This window comes from Malaclemys terrapin, chromosome 2 (genome assembly GCF_027887155.1).
Source record: "Malaclemys terrapin pileata isolate rMalTer1 chromosome 2, rMalTer1.hap1, whole genome shotgun sequence".
NCBI lineage: Eukaryota > Metazoa > Chordata > Testudines > Emydidae > Malaclemys > Malaclemys terrapin.
In genome coordinates, this window is record NC_071506.1 from 268,437,845 (window position 1) to 268,464,437 (window position 26,593).

Here is a 26,593-nt window from a genome sequence, read left to right on the forward strand (position 1 = left end):
CACAAGAGGGGCATGTCAAACCAGAGATTCAATTTCTGCCATACCAACTCAAGACACAGTACTGAGGAGGACACTCAGAGCCTACTGTCTATGAAGAATTAGTAAAAATGATCTTTTTAATACCAATGGGCAACCGGAAAGTAATTAACTACCTAACTAACTAACTAATTAGTCATTAACACTAACTGTAACAGCGTCGCAGAGAAGCAGGCAGACACTGCGCACCAGCGATAAGAAGGAGCTGAGTGATGGTGGGGTCTGCTCTGCCTTTTATGACCTTGGGTGGGTTGAGGAGGGTATAGGAGCAGCCCCAATGGACTCGGATAGCCAGAAAAATCCAATTTCACGTAAATGAACACCATGAGTGGAATCACGTGTACAATCACTCAAAGTACTATTATTCCCTTTATACCGATGGAGTATCAGTCACAGAGAGGTTAAGTAATTTGTCCAAAGAAAAAAGGCAAGTATGTGTCAGAGATGGGAACAGAACACATAGGCATGAAAGTCAAGTCATCTGTTTTAAATTCAAGTTTACCCCAAATCAAAATGCTGACGGTCTGACGCTTGATGAGCTATAACCCAAAGATCTGAAATGAACTTCAGGTTTCTTATGACAGCCTTGATGATAGGCTCTTAGCCTCTGAAGAGGTGGGTGCATCCCACAGGATGCAGGTCTTAAAACATCTTACTTATACCAAAAAACAGAGAATGAAAAATAACGAGATATGTTGCTTTTGAAGAAGTGCATTGTCCTCCTTCAGTCCTCTCTCTTTAACAAGAAATTAACAGGATGAACTAGGAAAAAGAAATGATGAAAAAAGTCCTCTAATCAAACAACCTTCAAACAAAATAGGAGGAAAACACTCCTAAATCTGGAAACCAAAGCCTATACAAAATTGAAAAGAGACCAAAAATGACCACATAGAACAGGAAGTTAGCCCGTTTTCCCACTTTGAGGGAAAGATTTATCGAGAGAAATTAATGCTTTATTTTAACAGAGGCAAAGAAAACTTTTCTTTGTGCAGCTCACAAATTAATAAGGCTCCTTTATTTCATATATTGCCAGCCTTGCAAAACTGTTGTGAAAATTTTCCAGCCCATCCACAAAATTCATTTCTCTGCCCTTTATAGTGATGACTGATTTTAATAGAGTTTAGAGTTCCTTTAGAAGTAATTACTTGGCCCAGAAGAATGGAATTTTGCAAGTTGCTTATATATACAGTTGGCAGTAATATCCCAATTATACTTTTTAAAATAATATCATACATTTAAAATGCAGCTTTGATGGCTTCACCTACCCTCTGATTATTAGTTCATCTCCCCAGGTCTGAGTTCTAACACTCGAATTGCCCTAAATAGTTTAAAATAAACATTTTTCTTTGTTTTAATTCACCTGCAAGAATAAGGGTGGGATGGGATTTTCAAATGTGCTCAATATTGGTCTAATTTTGTTCCTATTTAATTGATTTCAACATGAGCAGAATTAGACCAACTCTGAGCCCTTTAGAAAAATTACACCAGTTTACTTCTCCCCAATTTCACTCCCAAAAATCACACCTGTCTGTGGCTCAGGATGAATAGGAAACAAGTACTCGTCAAACAACAATTAATTACAGCATGACAGTGCAAAACTCATTGGTCCCAATGAAGGAAAATCACTATATAAACAGGGTGCCTTGCCATGAAACTTTGGGTTTGTCCTGCCAAGACTTCCCTGGAGCATCGTGTCGTGACTGACGGAACCCGGCTCCTCCCTACCCGTGATCAGCCTAGCTGGCCACTGGATTGATCTGGACTCTAACATCAACTGGCGTGGGGGGAGGGAAGAAGTGGGAGAGAAAGAATGCACATGCTAATTGCTGTATCTTCAATAAACGCGGCGTATTTCCTTTTCTCCTGAAAAAGATCCCGTGTGCTTCTTATAAGCATAACACAGTAATAGTTTTTCTATACATAGACATATCAATCCATTTTTTAAAAATTCTATTTTGCAGCCCTGTAGCAGGGCTACAAAGAGGAGCTTTATGCTATGGGAAGAGTAGATTCCCAATTTCTCAGTGGGACCCAGCACTTGCTTCTAGTCCTGCAGAGCTGCAAACTTTTAAAATACCGCCAAAATCTATATGAGGTCATATTTGGATGTTTGTAGGGCTCCTTCTGATCCCTAGTAGGATCCCTAGTAAATAAGGCCGCTGGCTTTAGAGAAAGAGGGACGCAAGAAATAGTCCCAATAATTTAGTTTTTCAGCTCTTACACACTTGAAAAATGACCTGCGTAACTAATCTGTGGCTTTGCCGTTTATGAGCAATGCAACAATATGACAAGAGAAGAGAACATTTCCTCACTCTTCATTAACACCATAAAGGTAAAGAAGCGGACAGAGTGAAATTATTGAAAGAAAAGAAAAATATGGAAAAATGACTGCACCAGAGAGAGTTCTGTACAGGTCTGCCCTAAAGAGAATTATCGGAACACAACTTAAAAAAAAAAGAGCGCAGAAGTATCCCACTACAGGTAAATAGAAGTTATGTACTGATTTAATGCACAGGATGTACAAAACTGTGGTGAGGTTGAAAGGACACATTTGTTAATATGGTATAGTATGTGAATTGTTGCTGCTTTCTAAGCCCCATTTTCTATTAGCGTCTCAGTTAATTGTTGAGCATCTTCCCGCACTTACTGTGATGGGTTCTACTGGGAATTACAAGGAGACACTTCCTCTGTTCCAGGACCAAAAAAAAAAAAAAAAAGCTTTCTGCAAGTTACATGAACAGAAAGTTTCAGAAATTGCTTCCAAATAAAGTTTTGAAGCACCCACAAAAAGATAAGGGATACAGAAGTTCTGTGAGACTAAAGTTTCAGATAGGTAAGGCCTAATCTTAGAACATACAAAAGTTTACAGGGATTTATTTAAATTAAATCTGAGGGGACAAGAAGGCTGCTCTGTCTTGTCTTGTAGGGAACACCCAGTCAAAGACAGTAACAAAAGACAATGACTAATGTATACATTTTGGAGTTAATTCATATTTAACTGGAGAGAGGAAGCCTGTAACTATATGTAACAAGCTTATAATCTTTATCACCTTTCTTACTGGCCTGAAAGATGCAGAATTTTCCCCAAGATCTGTGTTATTTTCTGTTACTTTTAGATTCTTCTATGAGGAACTGATATGAAAAGGAAAAAACCTTTAGTATCTGCTGAAACTAAAGAGCAAAGTTAAATAAGTGACCTCTTGAAAAGCTGAACCAAGGGGTTTTTATTCCTGATGATGAATAAGTGCACAGGAAGTTAAATACCGATAACTGCACGTTTCATTTGTGGAAATGAGAGATGATCATAACTAATTCAAGAAAAAGAAGAGGAGCTAATCACCAGCAACTTAAAAGAAGAAGTTCTTAAAAGAAACCTGGTGTTTGAGACAGAGGGGTTCATAGCTAACTTAACATGAAGGATTTGTGGCTCTGCTTGGAATGACTTGACATTTGAAAATTGTAACAGTCATTTAACCATCATGTAGATACAGTGTCTCATAGCGGTCAACATTAAGGGCCCAATCCTGCAAACTGCTCCAAACAAGAGGACTCCCTGTGACCATGGGGAGCCCCCCTGCTTCAATGGAGTTCCATACAGGGGTAAGGATCCACACACAGCAGCATTCAGGATCAAGACCTGAGTGAGGTTCAGAGTACAGACATACCTCACACTCTTGGGGGGTCCTGGCAAATTAAATAGCAACTTTTTTCAAAACGGAAAATAATAAAAACAAAATATTTTATATTTCCTCCAGATGAGATGTAGGACGAGTATCCGCTCCATCAGCAGAAGAGGTGCCTGAGGGGATGGCTCAACTGCAGCTTATCATCAGGTCTCCAGGACTTGGAGGAGATTGGCTGGACTGGGAAGCCATGTTTGGAAGTCATTTGGGTCTCATTTGAGAGAGTAGAAAATGGAAAAAAAGAGGAATGGAGGGATCTGGTGGCTGTCTTATTCACAAGACTGGGGAGGAAGTGATGAGCAGTAAGGAACCAGGTTGGAAGATGAAGTATTAGATAGGGATAGGTATTGCTGAGAAAGTAGTATCTGGTGGTATTAATATGTGGAACTCATTGCTATGGGATATTGTAATAGCCAAAAATGTAACTGGGTTAAAAAAAGAACTAGACAAGTTCAAGGAGGACAAGTCCATCAATGACTATTACCTAAGACGGCCAGGGATAACCCCATACTCTGGGTGACCCTAAACCTCTAAATGCCAGAAGCCAGGAGGGGAAGACAGGAATGGAGCTATCCAAAACTGCACTGAAGCTCTGGTACTGGCCACTGGGCTAGACGGACTACTGGTCTGACCTAGTATGGCAGTTCTTATGAGAAAACCTAAACTGAGCAGCAGGGAGCTGGTTGGACCCAGAGGCCTCTTAGTCGGATATGGGAAGCTGCAGGACCTGAGGCAAGGGAAGAGAAGCACTGCTGCTGCTAGCCCTACTCCAGCCTCATTTAGCTCCATGTCACTCGCTGTGGTTCTCTCAGATACTTTCACCTCCACACCAGATTTCAGGTCAGCAATGTCCTGCCCATACCATCTCTGAAGCAACTTTAAGTCTGATTCATTCCTATTCAGTGTCCTCCTCCTTCTTCTCTTCCTTTCCTCATTCAGTAGCTGTTCCTACTTTAACCACATCATATACCAAAGCAGGATGCCCCAAATCAAGTAGGCTACCTGTCCCCAACTTTTGTAGGAGTAGTTCCCTTACCTCCCAAAACTGAGTCACCCAGCCCTTCCAACCTTCAAGACCTGGACCCCTCTCCTGGGAGGAGCTTGCAGCTAATCCCCTTCTCCCCTTCTGACAACACTACGAGGAGAGTGCAACCTGGAAGTGGGACACCTAGTGGTAATGAAGTGTAGCACATGGGTGCATATAGGTGAGTTTATACTCCACAAATCAGAGTAGCAAATGTATAAACTTATTCTTTTAAGAAAGGTGAATAGATTAGCCAATGTTTTAACTTTTGGCCATGACTTCCTACTTAGCAGCACCATACAGGTATGTTTTGCAGGTATTTCTTATCTGTACCTATATAGCAACCGGTTACATTAAGAAATAGAAATGCATGTACTACAAACAGCCATTTAACATTAATGGAAAATCTCCCTTACCTCTGGTTCAGATTTTACTTCTACTTTAGTTTGGACCACTGGCACGACTGCTCTAGCTTTCATTTCAGTCCTTCCATGTGGGCTCCCAACACCTACTACAGATCTTGTAGCAGGTGTTGTGCTGGTAATGGGTTTCACCTGCGCAGCAGGTGCAGCGGTTCGCCGGTTGTTACTAATCTCAATAGCATGCGAAGGTGCTATTGGTAATTCACGCAAGTTGCTATTTCTTGAAGCAGTTGACTGTAGCTGCTGATTCGGACGCTTGACCATGTTCTGTGTTGGTGTACTCTGACAGAGGCAAAAGACAACATACATATATAATATGGAGGCCTTGGTAGCCATTTCAGAGTTCAGGTTATGTTGAGATTTCCACTTCAAGCAGGACTAACATTTAGTCTCCAAAATTGGCACTAACTCTTCAGAGGACAATTGCATTTTCAATATAGCTTTTTAGTAAAATACCCACTAACTTTTGTGGACTAAGTGTTTAAAAGTGTCCTCTTGCTGAAATTTTCTCAGTTCTACCACATATCTTTAGGTTTCTTTAAACAGCAAAACTTAAGACTTCTCTCACATATACACCATTTCGAAAATAAGCCCAAAGAGTGACTGTTTGATCAGTATAACTGCTCTGAGCTATATCCAGATTAGCCAAGGTACTATGCCTTGGATCCCCCACCAACCAAGTGAATGGGCGAAGGGAGGAGGGACAGAAGGAAATGGGGCAAAACTTCTCTGCATTGGAGTAATCAGAGTAACAAGGGATCCCCCATGGCACTGCTTGATGGTGCACCAGGACGCCTAGTCAGCAGTGCTATGGAGAGGTCGTCAAGCACAGATTCCTCATTGCTGAAGCACTAGGCTCCCCAACCCCAATCACAGCTTTACATTTGACCCTACAACCCTCCCCCTACTCCACCCTCCCAAACATCCATGATCTCTAGCTTCTTAGCATGAGAGGGCACTGTCTCTGTCTCTTTCTTTCACACAGTGAGTGAGAAGAGGAGGCGAATAGGGAAGAGGGAAAGACAATAAGTCAAGGGGGAGACAGAGGTGGAGGGGATGTGGTTATAAACATAGGATATTGAATAAATGAGGAAGGAAAGAGGAGAGGATGAGTGAATGAAGGGGACAGAGTAAGAGGAGAAGGAATAGGAGTGAATCATAGAATATCAGGGTTGGAAGGGACCTCAAGAGGTCATCTAGTCCAACCCCCTGCTCAAAGCAGGACCAATTCCCAACTAAATCATCCCAGCCAGGTCTTTGTCAAGCCGGGCCTTAAAAACCTCCAAGGAAGGAGACTCCACCACCTCCCTAGGTAACGCATTCCAGTGCTTCACCATCCTCCTAGTGAAATAGTGTTTCCTAATATCCAACCTGGACCTCCCCCACTGCAACTTGAGACCATTGCTCCTTGTTCTGTCCTTGGGAGAGCCTATGCTCAAAGGTTTTAAACTTGAGCTCAGATACACAATCGTCACACACACACACACACACACACAAAATGAGGGAACACTGATGTATGCCAGTATTTACTGGTACTTACATGTCTTGGATTCATTGGACCCTGCCGCTGTTGACATTGCATTCTATTGTTATTTGCCTGTTGCTGTGAAGTCTGCAAATGAGGTCTGAACTGTGGCTGGGTAATGGGAATCAAAGGCTGTGGTGGACCAGCAAGATGATGGTGATGCTGATGTTGATGCGGATGCTGATGATGCTGCTGGTGCTGCTGCTGCTGCTGTTGGTGCTGCTGCTGGTGGTGCTGGTGTTGTTGTTGCTGATGGTGAGGCTGAGGCGGTAGAGGAGGGTGCAAGGGACCCTTTACATTTTAAAAAGAAAAAAAAAAAAAGACATTCTACACATTTTTTTCAATCCTAAGGAAAATAAGCTCCTTAAGCAATCAGATTTGTTCTTGTATGGCAACAATATTTTGGCTGGTAAGTAAGGAGCTCTAGAAATATAGGCTTTCCTGGGGCAACAGTATTTGCGGTAAACGAGGACTGTTGATTGCCGTAAAGGGTAATGATATCACTTGGTCACTGAACATTTGTACTTAGATTTTAGCTCAACTTCTTAATGTGAAAAAAATCTCAAATAATGATATTAATGAGACTACAATAAATAAGTCTAATTGTCCTACTTGCTTCTAAGAATTATTAGAATATAATATCAGAGGAGTATCCGTGTTAGTCTGGATCTGTAAAAAGCAACAAAGAGTCCTGTGGCATGTTATAGACTTGGAACAGATGTATTGGAGCATAAGCTTTCATGGGTGAATACCCACTTCGTCAGACCCATGAAAGCTTATGCTCCAATATATCTGGTAGTCTACAAGATGCCACAGGACTCTGTTGCTTTTTATACAATATGATATTTACTCTTAAGAAGAAATCCACAGTGTATGCATCATGAATCTATAACAACCACCCTCCCTCCCCCCGAAATTCAAGGGCCTTTGCATAATATTTTTCATGGTCATACAAACCATTTGTCTACTTTAACAAACAGTTTAAAAGAAAAACTAATTTTTAAGAAGCCATACTGATTTCTCTCTCACTGCTAGTCCCCTAAAACACACAGCTCATTTTTATCAGCAGAGGGCACCCAAGACCTGTGACAAGAGGTGAAATAACCCAGCAATGTCTATTTTGTATACATACACTTCTCTCTGTAAACACACATTTTGAACAATACAATACTTTCATATTTCTCCTGGAGTAAATTAATTTAAGGAACCGTGGGTGAACAAAATATGTCATTAAGAACTTTTCTAATTTCATTAGCTGTAAGCAGTTGAGCAGAAATCACAGCAATTTTAATAATTTCACTTTTGAAATATACATTGGTGTAAGTTTCATAACTGAGTTGTTAATATGGTGATGAAAATCAGCTTCTCTAACATTGATAGGCAATACAAATATGAAGTAGATTTAAGTGTAATATCAAACAAGACTTAGGTATTTTGGTTAGATCGCTGCTATGAGCTGAACGTAATGATCGCAATATAGCTTTCTAAATGCAAAAGTTCTAAATAGTGCTTATAAGTCCCTTTTAGTATTGATTAATACCTGCATATTGGGCTGTGTATGTGTTGCTAGAAATGGCTGTCCTGGGTTTTGTAAGAATTGTTGTCTGGGTTGCATGAAAGGCCGTGGATTTGCTGAACCTGGTTGGCTGAAGTGAAGAATTCCGGCAGGATTCTGAGGCTGGATGTTTGGTCTTACTGGTCTGTCTCTGGGAAATACTGGTTGCTGCCCTTGCTGATTATATCCTGGTCCAGGTTGATTGAAAGGCAGAGGATTCTGGTTAGGGACAGGATGGGTACTGTTAAGGAGTGGGGGAGGGGGTGGAGGTGGGGGACTCCGTTGCTCGAACATATGATGACTTGGGAATCTTGGATCTGTTGAAATCAAAACATTTAATTAAGTGACAACCTCCTCATGAATACAAATGTGTTTTAAATACAGTCCTGCCATATTTTCAGCTTCAGGAGAGTAACTTGATAATTTGATTGAGGAATAACTACAAACTATTTTAGTTGAAGAGCAGCTCCGCAAGGTTATATGAGAGATACTCCTCTTGCTTGTGCTAAGAGCCACCTTAGAATGGAAGATGCAGACCCTTGGGAGAAAGAGGACAATTTGATAACTAGCTGGCATTAATAGTTATTTTTATTATTTCTACTGCAAAAGCACCTAACTCCAAGCAGCAATTAGGACTAGAGAAATGCAAGCACTGACAATCTGAACAAAACTAACACCCTTTCAATCCACGCAAAGACCTAGTCAAGCCACTTTATTCCATGTTTGTATTTTACTTGACACCATGTTTGTTGTGTTGTAACTAACATTAACTGAAAGATTGCACAGAATTCATAGAAAGTTAAATTTGTAGGGCACCAAATATTCCAGATAGATACAACTGTTAATGGGGGAACGACCACAGATGAATGGAGGAATGGTGTTGATATTTAATATCTGAACTGTAACAAACTAAAAATGTTATTTGGTTGCTTTTTGAGAGATGACAAAAATACAGGATCACACTAAATCATAATGGTCCCTTCTGATCTTCAGATCTATGAATTAATCTATCCACACATATGAGAAGGGGATACTGTGTGAAAAGGAAGAATATTCAAATAGTATATTTGAAATGAAAAAGGTCACCCTGTATAATAATCTAAAATAAAAATTATATACCTCCCATGAAGAAAGGGTCTCTTTCCTGGGGAGGAGGAGGAGGCGGAGGAGGAGGAGGCATAGGTGGTGGAGGTGGGCCTCTCCACTGGTCCTGTAGAGGGATTCTTGGGGCTTGGGTGAAGTTGGTAGGAACTGGTCCAGGAGGGTGCTGCTGAAAATCTGGAGGGCCCTGTTTAATAAAACAAAAATCAGCAAAACTAAGTCCATCTTTAAGAAATTCATCCATAGTCTATTAAAAATACTCTTAAAAAAACCAGTTGACTTATCAATTATCTCCTGTAATATGTACAAGGTTGGCAGCCCTACTGAGTCATTCTTGCACAATGGATCAGACACTGAAGCTGAGAACAGGATCTTGAAATGATTTCACAGCGTTTTAATAGTCATTGTAGCACCACAGGAATGCCATTTCTTTTCAAGCTTATTGAAATCCATGCAATTATTGACCTTCTTTCCCATTAATCCAAAAGTCTGAATGTCTACTTTAGAAAACGTTCCTGACATTTATCTTCTTAAACCATGCTATTCTTTGCCATCTATTTAGAACAACCTAAGCTACAGAAATGAAGCAGCTTTACTTCAAAAAGGAAAAAAAAAATCAATTTGTGACATCCAGAAAATTAGAGCAATCATCTTTCAATAAATAACAGGAACTAACATTTCTACCAATTCACATAAAACTTAAATACTTAAGCATCTGAAGCATTTCAAAAGGCATATGAAAAATTTACACAGAATCTGTCTTTTCTTGATTTTTTAAAAAAAAATTTAAATAAGCCTTTAAACACTGGCTTAATGTACTGTTATTGCACAATCAGGAGCACGCAGAATAATTCAGATTTAATTCAGTAATTCATACTACCACTATCATTATTTGCTTTTATATGGAAATGTTTGACAATTTTAAAAATTGATACCATCCACTGAAAATGTGAGGCAGTCTCCCATCTATCAGTACATTCACAAGGAAACAGATACCATATTCATGATAAGCATGCATGAAAAAGTCAGAAAGATAATCAATGTCATCTCAGTACATCCTTGTTTTCAAACTAATATGCATTTAGAAATTAGCGATGTATTACACGTGCTCCTGGTATTCACCAACAATTAGAACCACATTAAGCAAAAAAAAAAAGCCCTTCAAAATAAACAGATTCAAGAAGAGACACTCCCTTTCAAAGTTAAGTAAGAGAACGTTAAAAGTCTGAAAGAACACAACATAGATCTTAAAATGGCACTTGGAAGTTTACCAAATTCCAAATCTAGCATACTTCCAGAAGAAACATGTGCCAAGGCCTCCACCCTACCACTCATCCTAGTGTGTGCACGTGCGCATGGGAAAAGGTAGGTGTCACAGAGCTAACCATAATTCAAGAATATCATTTAAGCAAGTTGGGCAATTTTTACTATGCTGGTCATCAATTTTAAGAACAGTTGAGTCTCCATGCCCATAAAACTTCTGGCCTCTCTGCTGAGAGTGCTAAAATTGAGGTTTTTGAGCAATTAACACCTTTCCACTAAGAGCAGGGCTGCAATCACTCATTTTACATCACTAAACAGCTGTCAGACATAACTACTTTTGGTCACTCCTACCCTGCACTAGACTGGACTTAGCAACCCTACAGATTAAAGGTTCTATATCCCATTATCAGTCTCCTGAACCATCCAGTCTCCAGTGGCTACTTCATTTAGAGGAGAGGTATTATTTCAAACTCAAGCATGAAAGTCTTCACGACACATGTAAAAATTTATAGGAAGAGCTGATAGTGGCTTCTCTATTTAAACTGCCTAACATTTTCCATTATAAAATATTCTTGGGACCTTTTCTTGAAACATCTTAATACCTCCATTGTAAGCAGCCAGCCGTTGAAATTCAGTAAGGAAAAAGCCTCGGGCTAGAGAAGTGACTTTTCTTGTCCCAGGAAATTCCATTCAGGTTTAGTTGAATGTTACTATTAAATATTGCCTCTCTCTCACTTGTGCAGGAAAATTCTGGCAGCCTGCCAATATGACAACTGACCATTCTGAAGAGTTAGGCCTGTGCTACCACCTAAGCACCATCACCATACACTGTACTAGGAACACCCAGGAGCTGCCAGAGCACCTGTAGTAGAGTGGGGGAGGAGGCGAGCACACCAACCCAGGCTACCCCATCTGACCAAACTCCTTTTCTAGACCTGGCACATGGTACCAGTTTCTCATCTCCTCCTCCTCTGGGGCTACACATGGGACAGGAGCCCCACAGTTCCTGGAAAGGAGATGGGAAAACAGATCCAGGCAGGGCTCCCCCGACCACCTACTTTACCCAGCACACATGGTGTTGGTAGCACACCTCACCCCCACAAAAACACACTTCTGCTACTGCTAGCCAATGTAATTAAGGCCTGTCACTCAAGTGGTAGCAGTGTGTGTTGCAGAGCCAAAGATTCAGGTTCAAACCCTGCTGATAATGCATGATTGGGAAATTATTACAGCTGCACACAAGAGAAACTGTTTTCCCTTTTTAAAAACCTAGCAAACTGCATATAAAAACAACTGGTAAAAAAAGTTATTTAGGTTGCAAAGTCAAGTACTTCAAAGGTAGAAAATTCCAGATTTACAGTTGTCAATGCAACCTTAATTCTATCCACATGTATGCATGAACTATGCTGGTCTTTAATAACATAACATACTATTTATTCCACAGGACCCAAGCCTCATTGCACAGGATTCACTATTTTGTCTTCTCATTGTTCAATGTGTAGCCCAAGTCTGTATTTATTGCACACTCTTCAAGCCCTGTTCTTAAGGCAGAATTATTAATTTCCTCATGGAGTTTTCTAGCGTATCAGAGCTTCACAAACAATTTATTTTCACAATTCCCCTATAAGGTGAAGAGGCATTATGATCCCTATTTTACAGATGGAGAACTGAGGCACAAAAAGACTAAGATGAAAAGTATCCACCAAATTTTGGGTGCCCAATTCTAAACACCAAGGCCTTGATTTTTCAGAGCATTCAGCATCTCATAGCACTTAATATGTTCAAAGTACTGCTCCCATAGTCTTCAGTTCTGCAAATCAATCCCTAGGTCTCAACTCAGGTACCAGAAAATGAACACCACAATTAGTGCCCCCCTCCCCCCTGCTGTCACAAAAAGTTTAACAGATCTGTCCAGCATCACACAGGAGCTCCGTGGTAGAAGCAGGGATAGCATCCAACTCTCCAATGCATCAGTCAACTGCCTTAGTTATGAGACGGTCCTTTTTCTTACTGCAATGCCCTGTCTCATTCACCACACACCTTTCCACTTCTACAATAAATGAGGCAGGCATAGAATCATAGGACTGGAAGGGACCTTGAGAGGTCAATTAGTCCAGTTCCCTGCACGCATGGCAGGACTATGTATTATCTAGATCATCCCTGACAGGTGTTCGCCTAACCTGCTCTTAAAAATCTCCAATAATGGAGATTCCACAACCTCCCGAGGCAATTTATTCCAGTGCTTAGCCATCCTGACAAAGTTTTTCCAGATGTCCAACCTAAATCGCTCTTGCTGCAATTTAAGCCCATTACTTCTTGTCCTATTCTCAGAGGTTAAAGAGAACAATTTTTCTCCCTCCTCCTGGTAACAACCTTTTATGTACTTGAAAAGGTATGTCCCCTCTGTCTTCTTTTCCAGACTAAACAAACACAGGTTTTTTTAATCTTCCCTTATAGGTCATGTTTTCTAGACCTTTAATCATTTTTGTTGCTCTTCTCTGGACTTTGTCCAATTTGTCCACATCTTTCCTGAAATGTGGCACCCAGAACTGGACACAATACTCCAGTTGCGGCCTAATCAACGCACAGTACAAGTGAAAGAATTACCTCTACTCTGATATAACGCTGTCCTTGGGAGCCAAAAAAAAAATCTTACCGCGTTATAGGTGAAACCGTGTTATATCGAACTTGTTTTGATCCGCCGGAGCACGCAGCCCTGCACCCCCGAAGCGCTGCTTTACCGCATTATATCCAAATTAGTGGATATATGTTATATCAGGGTCGCGTTATACTGGGGTAGAGGTGAACTTCTCTTGTCCTGCTTACAACACTCCTGCTAATACATACGAGAATGTTTGCTTGTTTTGCAACTGTGTTACACTGTTGACTCATATTTAGCTTGTGATACACTATGACCCCCAGATCCCTTTCTGCAGTACTCCTTCCTAGACAGTCTTTCCCATTTTGTATGTTTGCAATTGATTGTTCCTTCCTAAGTGGAGTACTTTGCATTTGTCCTTATTGAATTTCATCCTATGTACTTCAGACCATTTCTCCAGTTTGTCCAGATCATTTTGAATTTTAATCCTATCTTCCAAAGAACTTGCATCCCCTCCCTGCTTTGTAGCATCTGCAAACTTTATAAGTGTACTCTCTATGACATTATCTAAATCACTGATGTAGAATATACATCAGTAAAGTAACACTGGATACTGTCTATTCAGACATTAAGATGTATTATTTAAGCATTAGTCCTTGTTAATCCATCCCACCCGACAGCAGGAAATATCTAACTGCAGTCCAGTCCAGTCAAGCCATAAGGCAACAAGGAGGCAATGGATGTGGTTTAATTACGCTGCAACATCATTCACTTAAAGTATTTGGGAGTACCTAGCAATAAATTGCATAGTGAAGGTTATCATTTCCTCATAACCCCCAACATGGCCCCTGCCATCCAATTGCCAAGAACTGTCACCCTACCCTCCTAAGAAGACTAAGGGGGCTATAAAACGAAGCAGTTTGGCTTCCCACTGTATCACATGTAGGAGCCCCAAACCCTCCTTCCTCAGCTCCCGTAAGGGATGCTTTCCCTTCAAATCCTTTTCCAATCCATTTGATCCAATAATCACATCCCTTCCATAATGAGTACCTGCACTGGACATCTGCCACAAGTTTTGCATATTTTATATGCCACTGTGACGGGCTGGATCACAGAAACCCCCTTGGGAGCTGCCACCCAATGTACCAAGACTACCCCTGCTCCTGTTTTTCCCTGCCAGCTAAGGACTCCAGCACCCTGTCTTGCTGAGCCAGACACTCCCGTCTGCTCCAACACAGACCCAGGGTCTGAATCACTTGTCCCAAAGCTGCAAGTTTACCTGAAAACAGCTCACAGAAGTGTGCTTGTCTTTAGCACTCAGATGCCCAACTCCCAATGGGGTCTAAACCCAAATAAATCCGTTTTATCCTGCATAAAGCTTATGCAGGGCAAACTCATAAATTGTTCGCCCTCTATAACACGGATAGAGAGATATGCACAGTTGTTTGCTCCCCCAGGTGTTAATACATACTCTGAGTAAATTACTAAATAAAAAGTAATTTTATTAAATACAGAAAATAGGATTTAAGTGGTTCCAAGTAGTAACAGACAGAACAAAGTAAGTCACCAAGCAAAATAAAACAAAATGCGCAAATCTAAGTTGCAACCTTATAACTTTACTCCCCTGCCCTACCCCACTGGGTCCCACACCCACACCCTCAGCCAATCCAGTGGTAAGGGAAAAATTCCTTCCTAGTCCCCAAGGAAAAAGAAGAGGCAACTAGCATAATGCTCACAGCAGATCATGAAGGAGCCCCATCCTCTTTCAGTTATCATGGCTGGAAGGGTGGATGCTGCCAGCTCAGTCCAGGTAAAAGAGGGTTCCTCTGGGACTGCACAGGGTATCAACACCCCTCTTCTTTCTGAGCAGCTGGAAGGGCAATGCTCGCTCCTCCCAGATACCTAGTCTAGCCGCTTCCCGCTCCTACAGGGGGTAAACTTTCCCCTTCCTCCCTCTCTACCACCAGTTGTACAGGGAGCCCTTAAAGGGAAAGCCACTCCTTTTCATTTGGTCAACTGGACAAAGACCCACTACAAACAGTTGCGGTGAGTACATTTTGCCACTTACATGTTTTAAAGGTTTTTACTGGTTATTTTGAGTAGCCAGTGAAAAACTACATGAACTACCACTTACTGTTAGGCTGATAATATGAAGGACAAGTCATGCAAAGTCAATTATAAATAGATTTGTTATTCATAGAAAAGAAATGTGAAGGACGAAGATTTTTCAAGGATAGTAACATTTATTCCTGTAAGGACAAACTATGGGCATGATTCTGTTCTACCAAATGTCAATGGAAACAGGATCGGGCCCCTATGATTTTTAAGCAGGGTTTGATTTGACTTTTACTAAAAACTGGAGGAAGAATTTACTACTGTGCCTAAATTACATAGTAATCATGTGTAATTTTATAGATTTGTATAGATTCAGCAGTTTCAATACAATTCTATTAAATATTAATTTGTATTGTGAGCAGGATATGTGCTGTACAACTTTCCAAGTTTTTAATTTTACAAATTTTATCCAGTGCTATCATTTATTTTTTGACTTCCATTAATTTAAATTCTCAGACAATGCGCATACATGTAGATTGAATTTTTTTCCAGTTTTTGTTTGTTTTTGCACTGCGTTTGAGGTACTGATGAGCCGAGTCAAATCAGTTGAGATACGGATTTATTTGCCTGTGAGATCATTAAATTTCTCATTCATATAAAACATTGTAAACTCTTAAGCACCAAAATCACAATGGCACCTTTGAATGAAACTTCATTGCAGTTGCTTTAATGGAGAAATAAGGTACAGTAATATTAGACTTACTATTTTACTGATAGATGCACATTACATACATTTCTGAAAGATAAAGGTCAAACCTGCATTTAAATATATTTAGAAAAACTGCAGTTTAGTCTTAAATTTACAGACTAGAATGCCAGCGCTGAATTATTACTTTAATGACTCATCACAATACTAACCTCTAAAGTCAGCAACTCTCTAATACCGCCAACTGCCATTGATATTTGGCAAACAAAAATAAAAGCAGAACATGCAGTTATTTAACTTTAAAAATGAACAGAGCAGGTGCAGCAGCCAGTTTTCATAATGGCATATTTTTGCCAAAATAAGCATACAGTAACACAGATGCATAATAAATCTTGATATGCACAGTAGTTACTTCCATTTTTCATGGTTTTATATCTGCCCAGTTTCAAATTACAGCAAAATAGTGAGTAAACATGTCAACTAAGATGTCTTTTTGCAAAAAACAATTTATTTTGACCCATTACTTTGCATGAGTAATCAGTACGTTGATTCCGTAGAAGCACTTCAATTAATCTTACAACCTTGAATACTTAAAAAAAAAAGGTAACTGGTTCTCAACTAAATGAAAGAGGCTCATACAAGCTAGTGTTGTCAGGCAAGGTAATAGAGGTCAAATCCCTTAATCTCAAGGCTGAGATCTGTCCTTAAATTGAGGAAAGAAAAGGAGTAAGTGTCTCACTGTCATCCTCCAGCGACCAACCTGGACTGGACTGCAACAGCAGAAATAAATGGCTACACAAAACTAACTTCCTGACTTCCATCCCAGAAAGAAGGCAGCTGTAATGCAGGACCTACAGTGCGATGTGGGAAGAAAGATGGGTCGATGGTACTTGGAGGAGTCCTTTCCATCAACAATGGGGAATACTAGTTTCATCATTGATTTCGTAATGTAATAAGAATGTACAATATTGAATGTTTATGATGCATGTCATGACTTAACAGGCACAAGAAGTTTTGGCAACAATTTGCCATGGGATTGGTCATTTTTTACTACAACCATACTGTATCCATCTGTACTATATATTTCAATGAAACGTTACACAAGACAAATATTCCACTAGATGGAAGATGATAAACTAACCTAGAAAGTAAAGCTTCCTGAACTATTCCAAAATCTAGGACTAACACCAACTAGTCACCAGCACCACTCACTTGAAGTGGGGGGGAAAAAAGGTAGCAAGGTGAAAAATCTCAGAGAGGCTTCTCTATTTCTGCAGTGGTTTGATTTAAATGCTACATCATTTTTAAGCTCTACTGGCTTTAGGGTTTGATAGTACAAAAGCCAGGAAAACCATTTTCTAGTTATGGTACTTCTTGTACTCTTCCTATTGTCGGAGTTTAAAGGTAAGTAGAACTTCAACGAGAAGGGACTGGAGGCTCCAAACTTCTTACTACCCATAAGCAGACAAACCCTATCATTTGGGATTTGAAATCTGCAACTCTACAGGACAGAGCCAAAGCAAATGCAGGCTCATTAGAAGAGAGCAGGACTGACTCAATTATGAATGTACAGTGGGACTGAATTCTTATTGCTCATTTTCCCTAACAGAGAAAAAGTGTTGGTATTAGCTTTTTTTTTTTTTTTCTAAAACGTTACGTAGCTAGATTTAGAGAACTGATTCGCTTGTTTTTTTTTTTTTTTGGAGACTCCAAGGTCGGAACTGAAAAAAGGGTGATACTACGCTAGTGAAAAGCTATTTACCATTCAGTTTGTGGATATCACTGTTTATACTGGGCTAAATATTGCTCAGTTGCCTGGATGTGAACTTCACTGAAGTTCATGCGTTGTACTAACATAACTTAGGATAGAATTGGCTCTTTGAAATAAGGTTGATTACATAATAATAAATTACCCCACTACATCATGGAAGGCTAAGGTCAAAGAAGGCAAACAGAGTACACAACTGATTATTAATTTATAAAGAACTGTAAATTACATAGTGCTTTGCAGAAATACAAAGAGGGTATATCTGCCTCAAAGCTCTTACAATGTAAATTTACACATTAATATTTTTAAAGGATTAATTTCTTTTACTTATTAACAGAGAAGTTTATAATCCCAATAGAATACTCCAAAATGAATGTTTTGCTGTATTTAAGCCTACTTACAAAGATAGTACTGAGGTGAACGGAGCAATTCATGTTCTATTATGATCTTTACTGCTCAAAATATTCCATTTATAAATAGAAAGATGACAGACAAATGTGTTCAAACGTGCAGCTTGTGTGACAAAGGATCGCTGTAGGCAAGCCCAGTACTACCACGTAAGGTCTGCATTTAAGAGTGTATTTTTCCGTGAAGGTTGGTAAGGATTGGCAATGTCCCTGCTAAAGTGCTAGACTAGCACCCCAACTAACAGTAATGAGAATATATCAAGAGAACTGAGAGGGTAATTAATTTCCTTCTTTGAAGGCATGATGTTAGAGACTCATTCCCACTGCTCAGGTCTTATGAGCTTTCCAAAGGGAGTTGCAAGTCTGGAGGGGAACAGACAACGGTCGTCACATTTCCTTATTTGCGTGTCCCCACTATACAATCTCTCAGAAAATGGAAACATGACGACTTCCAGACTCCATGTTGGGAATGCAGACTGTTAATTTAAAAAAAATCTTTACAAATTTTAAACTGAATTAACTTGTTCTGGAAATCTTTGAAAAACAATAGATATTGAACTCTCGCATGCCATTTATCCCAGAGCACTTGAAAGTGCAGTTCTACTCTGAAAAGTTAGGAAAGTGGCAGTGGATAGATACCTAAAAAATAACATGTAAAATTTGCCCTGCTTCCATGGTGACAGGCAAATTCCTGAAATAAACTATGTTTAAAATTAACTTTGTATTTAACTGTTCATGGCTGAATTTTAGAAATCTCAGAAATATTGTGTGTTAAGTTTACCTGACACCCTCATCCCCCACAAAAAGAAGCCCCCATCCACTCCTCCATCACTTTTCCCCTCATACTACAAATTATGGCTCCACAGACAAATATTTCTTTCTACAGTCTTACATGCTATGCTGGTTATGCAATTTCCCATTATACTGACTTCCATTATTCAATATATCTAAGGCACAACTTGCATGCTATCAATCACTTTTGCAAAAATTGCAATGCCAAGTTGTGTCTACAATTCATTAGAGTTGTGAATAGCTCATTGAACATGACTTTCACACACTCAGGCAATCCTCCTTCTGAAAGAATATGAGATAAGGTTACTTTAATCCTTTCAAAGAATTGCACTATTTTGCTTTCCTTTTTATCCCCTTAAATATCCTTCCTAGTTAAGAAATTAACATTCTCTCATACAATTCTTACACAAATTGTACTTTTACTTTTCTGCATCTCTTGTTAATTACATGATGTTATCTGGAATAATCTATTCAAGAAGCACCAATAACTTTGGTTACCAATAAAAGAGAAAACTTAGCATAAATTGCTTAGCACAAAGTTAATCTTATAAAGCAAGGAATAAAGAGGATCTAACAGCTATTATATGACTTATCAGCTTCCCAAAAAGGGTCACTCTATACTTTTTTCACGAGACTAATTAAATACCTTAACAATGTCATTGAAACTTCATGAATCTTTCAATAAATTATACCCTGGCTCTACAACATGTTTTCATTTATTAATCTCACTTAAAATGCAAAGAGCTATGAGAACCCCATTGACAGTTAAGCAGGGCCACTCAGTTAATTCTTATTATATGGTTTAATGCAAAGAATAATGACCGCTATAACCTATGACACAATTAAAACTATAGCCATCTGTCACAAGATGTTAATCCTCTTATTTCAGCAGTCATCAGACTTTTCAAAAAGCTTTCCTAAAATGCCTACCTTTTAGGAGAAAGCACTTATTGTCGTGGATAACTAGACACATTTTATATACCTTGAGTGCATTATAAAAGATTTTAATGTAGAATTTATACACACCACTGTATGCTTTTAAGAGGTACACTTCTAATCAATTTCACTTGGTTCTCATTTACTAGGCACAATGTTTTTAGGATGAGGAATGATTCACTGAAATTGAAAAATAATATACGCATTCTAATACTATTTTAAACACCTAAATTTGGGACCTAATCTGCCCAATAACTTCCATTTAATGCTTATTACAGTGATGCGTTTGCATTGAGGGGAAAATAGCCCACTGACTGGCATAATTATTTTCTCTAATTAAATACATACTTAAACTATGCCTTTTATTTAAGCCTTTATATGCCTTTATCAAAAGTAGGACAATAATAGTTTACAGTAATAAACAGATTCATGTGATATTGAATGTATAACTACTTTCAACAGAATCAGATCACTCAGGAGTCTGTTAAAAAAATCATAACAGTGGTTAGCTCTATTCAAACTGTCTCAGGAAATAGAAAATTAGTTCAAACAGAAGGGCTGTGGGAGCTGTAGGACTATACGCAGATCCAGGATGGGAAAATAAGTTGGGAATGTCTGTCCAAATTAAGTCAAAACTAAAGGAACTTTGAATAATATTAGGTGATCCACTAGATGTGGAATATATGTTTGACACTTTATAATGCTAAGACATGAGAAATCACATTGGGAGGTATAGGCCCAAGTCCGAGCCATCCTGTTGGAAAATCCAGAAGAGCTATAACACCTGGTTTCTTTATCTTTACATCAGTAAAAATTCCATCCATGCTCTTATATAGGCTGAGAGGGTGGAAGATCTGTGCAAGGCAAGGAGAGTTACGGAGGAATTTCAGGTTAGGATATTTAGGTAAATAAGGCAAGAAATACTGCTCACTTTTGTCCCAAACTCCTGCTTTAAAACCATGATGGTAACAATGATTCTTGAAAGCTGAGCGCTCACTACTCTGTATGCATGGCTGGAAAAAGAGTATTTACAGTTAGCAGGGAAAGGGCATAGCAAAGTGATGAAACCTCATGAACAAACCTGAGCAGCCTCTGTTATCTGCAGGAAGAGAGGTGCAACCCTAAATATCTCAGATGAGATTAGAAACCCTAACGTGACAAAATGTTTTTTAAAAGTATAGCTGTTTAGTTTTAAAACTAATGAGTCTTCTGCAGCTTCAACTTCAATTTCATCTTTGGTTTACAAGTCTCTCCTCTAGGGTCTTGCATAAGAAAGTTAAAGATGGCCATTACCACTACCACTGAAATGTTTAATTGAAGATTCAATATAACGTAGGAATAGTGCACACAACAGAATCTGGAGGACTGGTACAAAATAGCAGTTAAATTTAGGGTGGCAGACTAGAAAATTTCCCATTGGCAATAGAGAACCCAGCAACCACTTTGCTTAAGGACAGTAAAGATCTTTTTGAAGATTGATGTGCTGGGAAATTTACAATGTATTAGAAATCTCAGACTGATCAGCGTCCCCAAACATGTGAATAAGAAAAGCACATTTTAGAAAATCCTCTGTTTCAGGACTATTGAGATTAAGCTTCATTAAGAGCATTTCTTCTTCCTTATATTAGAGACTATTAATTGGGAAGACTATTAACAATGTTTATGACCTGGTGTGTCTTAGTGGTCCCGCAAGTTACCAGTGAGAATTCTGAAAAAGACTAGCACTAATCAGATCATGAATACAAGAAATTCAGGATTTCTACATTTTATTCCAGCCTGGGGTGGTGCAAAGGGATATTCTTGTAACTAATATAAAAGGAATTTGAGAACCTCAAAGCAAAACAAACATTGGAGTGATCATATCTTTTTAAAAATGAAAAGAAGTATGTTTTATTTCCACCAAAAAACAAAACCCAAACTAAAAGCAGCTTTACAAACTACTACTATTACTGACACAGCTGACTTAGACTAGGAGATATGTCAGTAAACAACATTTAAGACTTTGCTATACAGTTGTTAAATTACATGATTCCTGGTTTATATTTCTGCAGAGAAACTAGATTTTGAAAGTGATTTACATAGCCCTGACCCTATCAATACTTGCATCTGATACCCCTGAGGGAATTCTGCGCCAAAAAAATAAAAAATTCTGTACAAAATATTTGTAAAATTCTGCAGAATTCTGCAAATTTTTAGGTCAATAAATAAATGTGGCGACAGCATGGCAGTGGGGAGCACAGCTGGCTGCATTGAGGTGGGAGATCACCCTGAAGCTCCCACCTGCCTCGGTACAAGGAGTTGGCAGTGAGGCTGCACCTGACCCAGACACAGTGCAAGGGCTAGGCCTACCCCAGAAACATCCCTGGGCCCTGTCACTCTGTGCCAGGCGCACCAGGTATCCACCCCCTTTCCTCATTTCCCTCACACCCCCTTACCCAGCCCCACTGCCAGCACTCACGGTTGCACAGAAAACAGGAAGGCTCCCAGCACACAGATGGGGAGCTCGACTGGCAATAGCACCCAGGAGGCGGCATTCAGTTGCAGAGCCAGCAGAGCAAAGATGCAGCCTCCTTCAATTGGGCAGCTCTGTGCTTGCAGAAAAGTGCCATGTAACCCTGTGTGCCCCCTCTTTAGAGGGGGCAACCCCCCCAAAAAAACTGCACCCATGGCAGTGTCTCTCCTCCCACCCCACCACACACACACACCCCGTGGCTTCCCTGCCGTTTTCTGCAGGGAAGCACAAAAATTCTGCGCGGGGGCGGGGAGGGTGGTGGAGGGGAGAAGAGGAGTTCTCCAGGTGTGCAGTCATGCAGAATCCCCCCAGGAGTAATCTGAGTAATTTTATATGTGAGAGCTCTCCCACTGAACGCACTGGTACTATGTGTGTGCATAATGTTATGCACACATGTATTTCCAGGTTTGGGACCCATCTGCCTTTCTGCACTCAGACTCTATTAATCTCTCAGATGCAGATCCAGTTTGTTGTAGGACAGAATTCATTCATACAACTGTTTCCTGTATACAATGGTGTGAAACATGTTCACTGGATTTCCTTATGGGAGGAGGAAGGGGTCTTGACTTTTGCCATCAGAGTTTCCTTATTGGCCTCTAATTAATTGCTATATAGTTATGTTTAATAATTTGTGCTGGTTTCCCCTCTAGAGAATTTGTATTTTTCTCACAAGACGACTTACAGAAAAGTTAAAATTGCATTCATTCAGATTGTTTTTTTAGCAACTTTTAAGTAGTTAGATAATAAAAAATGAAACTATTGAAAAATCTAAGATTTCATTAATGCAGGAAAAAAAACTTTAAAAAAATATTCTACGTATCTTTAATTCCACAACTCAGGATGCTCACAAGTCTGAAATAGCAGTTAGCAAAGAAACCAAATATGGCAAGTACCATAAAATATAAATGTATGAGTTCTCTGTTTGTTTGATTTTAACATCTATGGAGCATGTGCACCGTGGAGATAGTATGACAAGTTAAAGGGTTACTGCATTTTAGAAACCATGTATTCCTCTCTTATTTAATAGCTGTTACCATCATGTTTAGCTGCTGCTGCTCCTCTTGCAGATGGGAATTCACTGATATGATTAAATTTGATGGTATGATAATGTATGGTAATCGTGATTAATCAGAAGCCTACTAGCAAATGGAGGATGTTGGGTATTATGTCACCTGCATTTTAAACTGCATTCCCTCTATGCCAGCCTGACAATATTTGACAGCTGGAGGGATCTCATGCTGCATCTGCTTGCTACTACTTATAGATCTGATAAGAGAAAATGCCCATCATTCCTTCACTATCTTAAGTGCTGTAATTACAGGGCTTTGCAGACCAGTTGTGAAAACAGTAAATGTTCAAAACGAAAGCGTTTTGGTAGATGTTGAACAAAGCTCAGTCTCACATCTGCAAGGGCTATAATCTGAAAGAAATGTAATTTGATGCAGCAGTCTCATTCAAACATGATTTGCATGAAATGCCATATAAAGCACTATCCAAGAAATGTCAATCAACACCACCTGATACCATGTATACTGTTAAATGGAAACAAAATGCTTTTTACACTACCTGTGATCTGCTGTTGCTACACAGTAATCCAGTGAAAATTTCATTTACTGTTACTGTTATTATAGTAAAGCCATAACTAAAGCAGAATAATTTTGAGAAAGTACTTCAGTAGACTTGTTTTCACAAGTGTTCTTTCATTTCCATCAGTAATTTACTTCCTAAACAAATGCTATTACAAAACATGTAATAGTTAATCACCACCCATCACTGAATACCATTCAGAAATGACAGACTGCTCTGACGATGTAAATTGCAAGACATGAATTAAGAGTAACACACTTGTTAATGTGAGCCAAAAACTTTAGATACTAGGTTTTTAAAACCCCCAATTTCCTTACTTTTATACCACCTCATTATTAAATCTGAAATAATTTTGAAAATGACATGTAATTCAATTTGCTTTTTGTACTTTCCAGTACAATGAAAACAATTTCATTTTGCCTCATTCCCCTAAAATGTTGCAGTGTCTAGGATCCACTAAAGGAAAGATATTTTTACATAACAAAAAATGCTTTCGTATAATAACGAAAAAATCAGTTCTGCTACTAAATTTGCTAAAACTTTGGTTTCCGTTTTGGACCACAAGTTCAGCCTGTACTCCCCTTTATAATGCTACTTAGAATTTTTAACATTAGTAGCAACATTTATTGTTCGTATCATAGTAGTGTTTATACCTGAGGCATTGCCCTAGCAATCCTAGACAGTGTTTGCCTCAGACCTCAAAATGTAAGACAAGTGGCAAATGAACGGTAAAAGAGAGAGATAAAACATTAATAGTTTAAAAATGCGTCACTACCTTAAGTTATCTGAAATGTGTGAAAAGTAATTTAAACAGCTATTTTAAAGACTTCCACAAATAACACACACAATTATATTCTGACGTATATTTTAAGATACTGCTTTAAGAAACTTTTTTTTAGCAAGAAGTTTACAATGAAGGGTTCAATGCCAGAACCAAAACTAATCTTACATACTGAAATTTTTAAAAAGAGCTGATGCAATGGAGATATATGGAAGCATACTGCAATCAGAAAATAGAAAGAATATTTAATAATGATGGTTATTTTTGTAAGAAAAATACAATCAGAGAAATAGAAATCAAGGCTATTTAAATAGAAAGGGATACAAATGGATAGATACCAGAAAGAGGAAATAACTATGAAACGTGGAAAGTTGTTCATGAACGCATGAGGACTTTTTCGTCTATTAAAAATCTTTTTATATTGAATAAAACAGAGCATTTATAAGAATTATTTAATTTGGTAGATTTGAATTCTGCTCTGTACACAAGTGTTTTATCAAAGAATAAAGTTTCTGGATCTCAAATTAAAATGACTGGTGGTGCATCCAGGGGCCACTAAGGGTATATCTAAACGGGATCAAAAAAGCAAAGATTCACCAAAGAGGTGGTGTAAAGAGATGCCTCAGTTACTACTTCTTACCCACAATCCTTTCCTCTCCATTCTAGAGGACCCTCTCCACCAAGGGAGGTCTAGGTTGGACATTAGGAAAAAGTTCCTAACTGTCAGGGTGGTTAAACACTGGAACAAATTGCCTAGGGAGGTTGTGGAATCTCCGTCTCTGGAGATATTTAAGAGTAGGTTAGATAAATGTCTATCAGGGATGGTCTAGACAGTATTTGGTCCTGCCATGCGGGCAGGGGACTGGACTCAATGACTTCTCGAGGTCCCTTCCAGTCCTATAATCTATGAATAAGTGTCTAAGGCTCAAACTCTGCCTCCTTACTTTAACCCCATGGGAACAAAAGGCCCTAAATATAATGAAATTAGTGCAGGTCTGCCTGTGGAGAGAGGACATGACTCCAAGATCCAACTAAGGAGGTCCCCACACACCTTGTGCTTCAGAGTTAAATAAGTTTGACCAGTACAGCGAAAGAGAAGGGTCAGTCAGTGCATCTGTAACTATAGGTACCCACTGGCCATTGTCCCCTATTCTCAGATGGAGCATACCAGCTGCCATTAGCAGCTTGATGGAACCAAGCAGTGTGATGGGGAAACAGTCTGCGCCACAGGTTGTTACTTCAGCACAAAGCTAAAGTTCTTGCTAGAGAACAAATACTTTTTAGCCAATTGTGTCAAACACATTTGCTTAAATTCAGAACACATATTTAATACTGTATTTATATAATGTTATGATGACTCACTGGCTGCACAACCGTGATCAAGGCAGTCACTTAAACATGAAATTTTTCAAATTCATTCCCTACTGTTAAGCTAATAAATTCATATTACAAATTCAAACTACAATTAATCGGTCTGATCTTCAAAAGTGCTGAGCAGCCAGCACCTACTATTGACTTTGCCACTTGAAGTCAATGGGTAGGATTTTCAAAAGCATCTAAGTTAGACGCCTAACTCACTTAGGGTAGACTTTTCCAAAATTCTTATGGGTATTCCTGGCTGCACTACACTTTTCAAAATCAGGCCTCCTATTTAGGTGCTAAAATATATATTTAGGGGCCTAACTAAGGGCTTGTCTACATTACCCGCAGGATCAACAGGCAGCAATTGATCCAGCGGGGGTCGATTTATCGCGTCTGGTCTAGATGCGATAAATCGACCGCTGAGCACTCTCCTGTTAACTCTGGTACTCCACCGGAGCGAGAGGCGCAGACAGAGTCAA

General features: G+C 39.2%; 1 protein-coding gene across 2 annotated transcripts in view; it reads right to left on the bottom strand.

The window, feature by feature from the left end:
• Positions 1 to 26,593, bottom strand: part of RBM33 (RNA binding motif protein 33) — a 155,578-nt gene that overhangs the window by 56,414 nt on the left and 72,571 nt on the right. For both annotated transcript variants that reach the window (XM_054021129.1, XM_054021127.1), the window contains exons 11-14: positions 9,365 to 9,533; positions 8,231 to 8,562; positions 6,706 to 6,981; positions 5,160 to 5,447 (exon numbers count right to left, since the gene is read on the bottom strand). In XM_054021129.1, the coding sequence (XP_053877104.1) occupies positions 5,160 to 5,447; positions 6,706 to 6,981; positions 8,231 to 8,562; positions 9,365 to 9,533 (1,065 nt within the window). The remainder of the gene's footprint in view (positions 1 to 5,159; positions 5,448 to 6,705; positions 6,982 to 8,230; positions 8,563 to 9,364; positions 9,534 to 26,593) is intronic.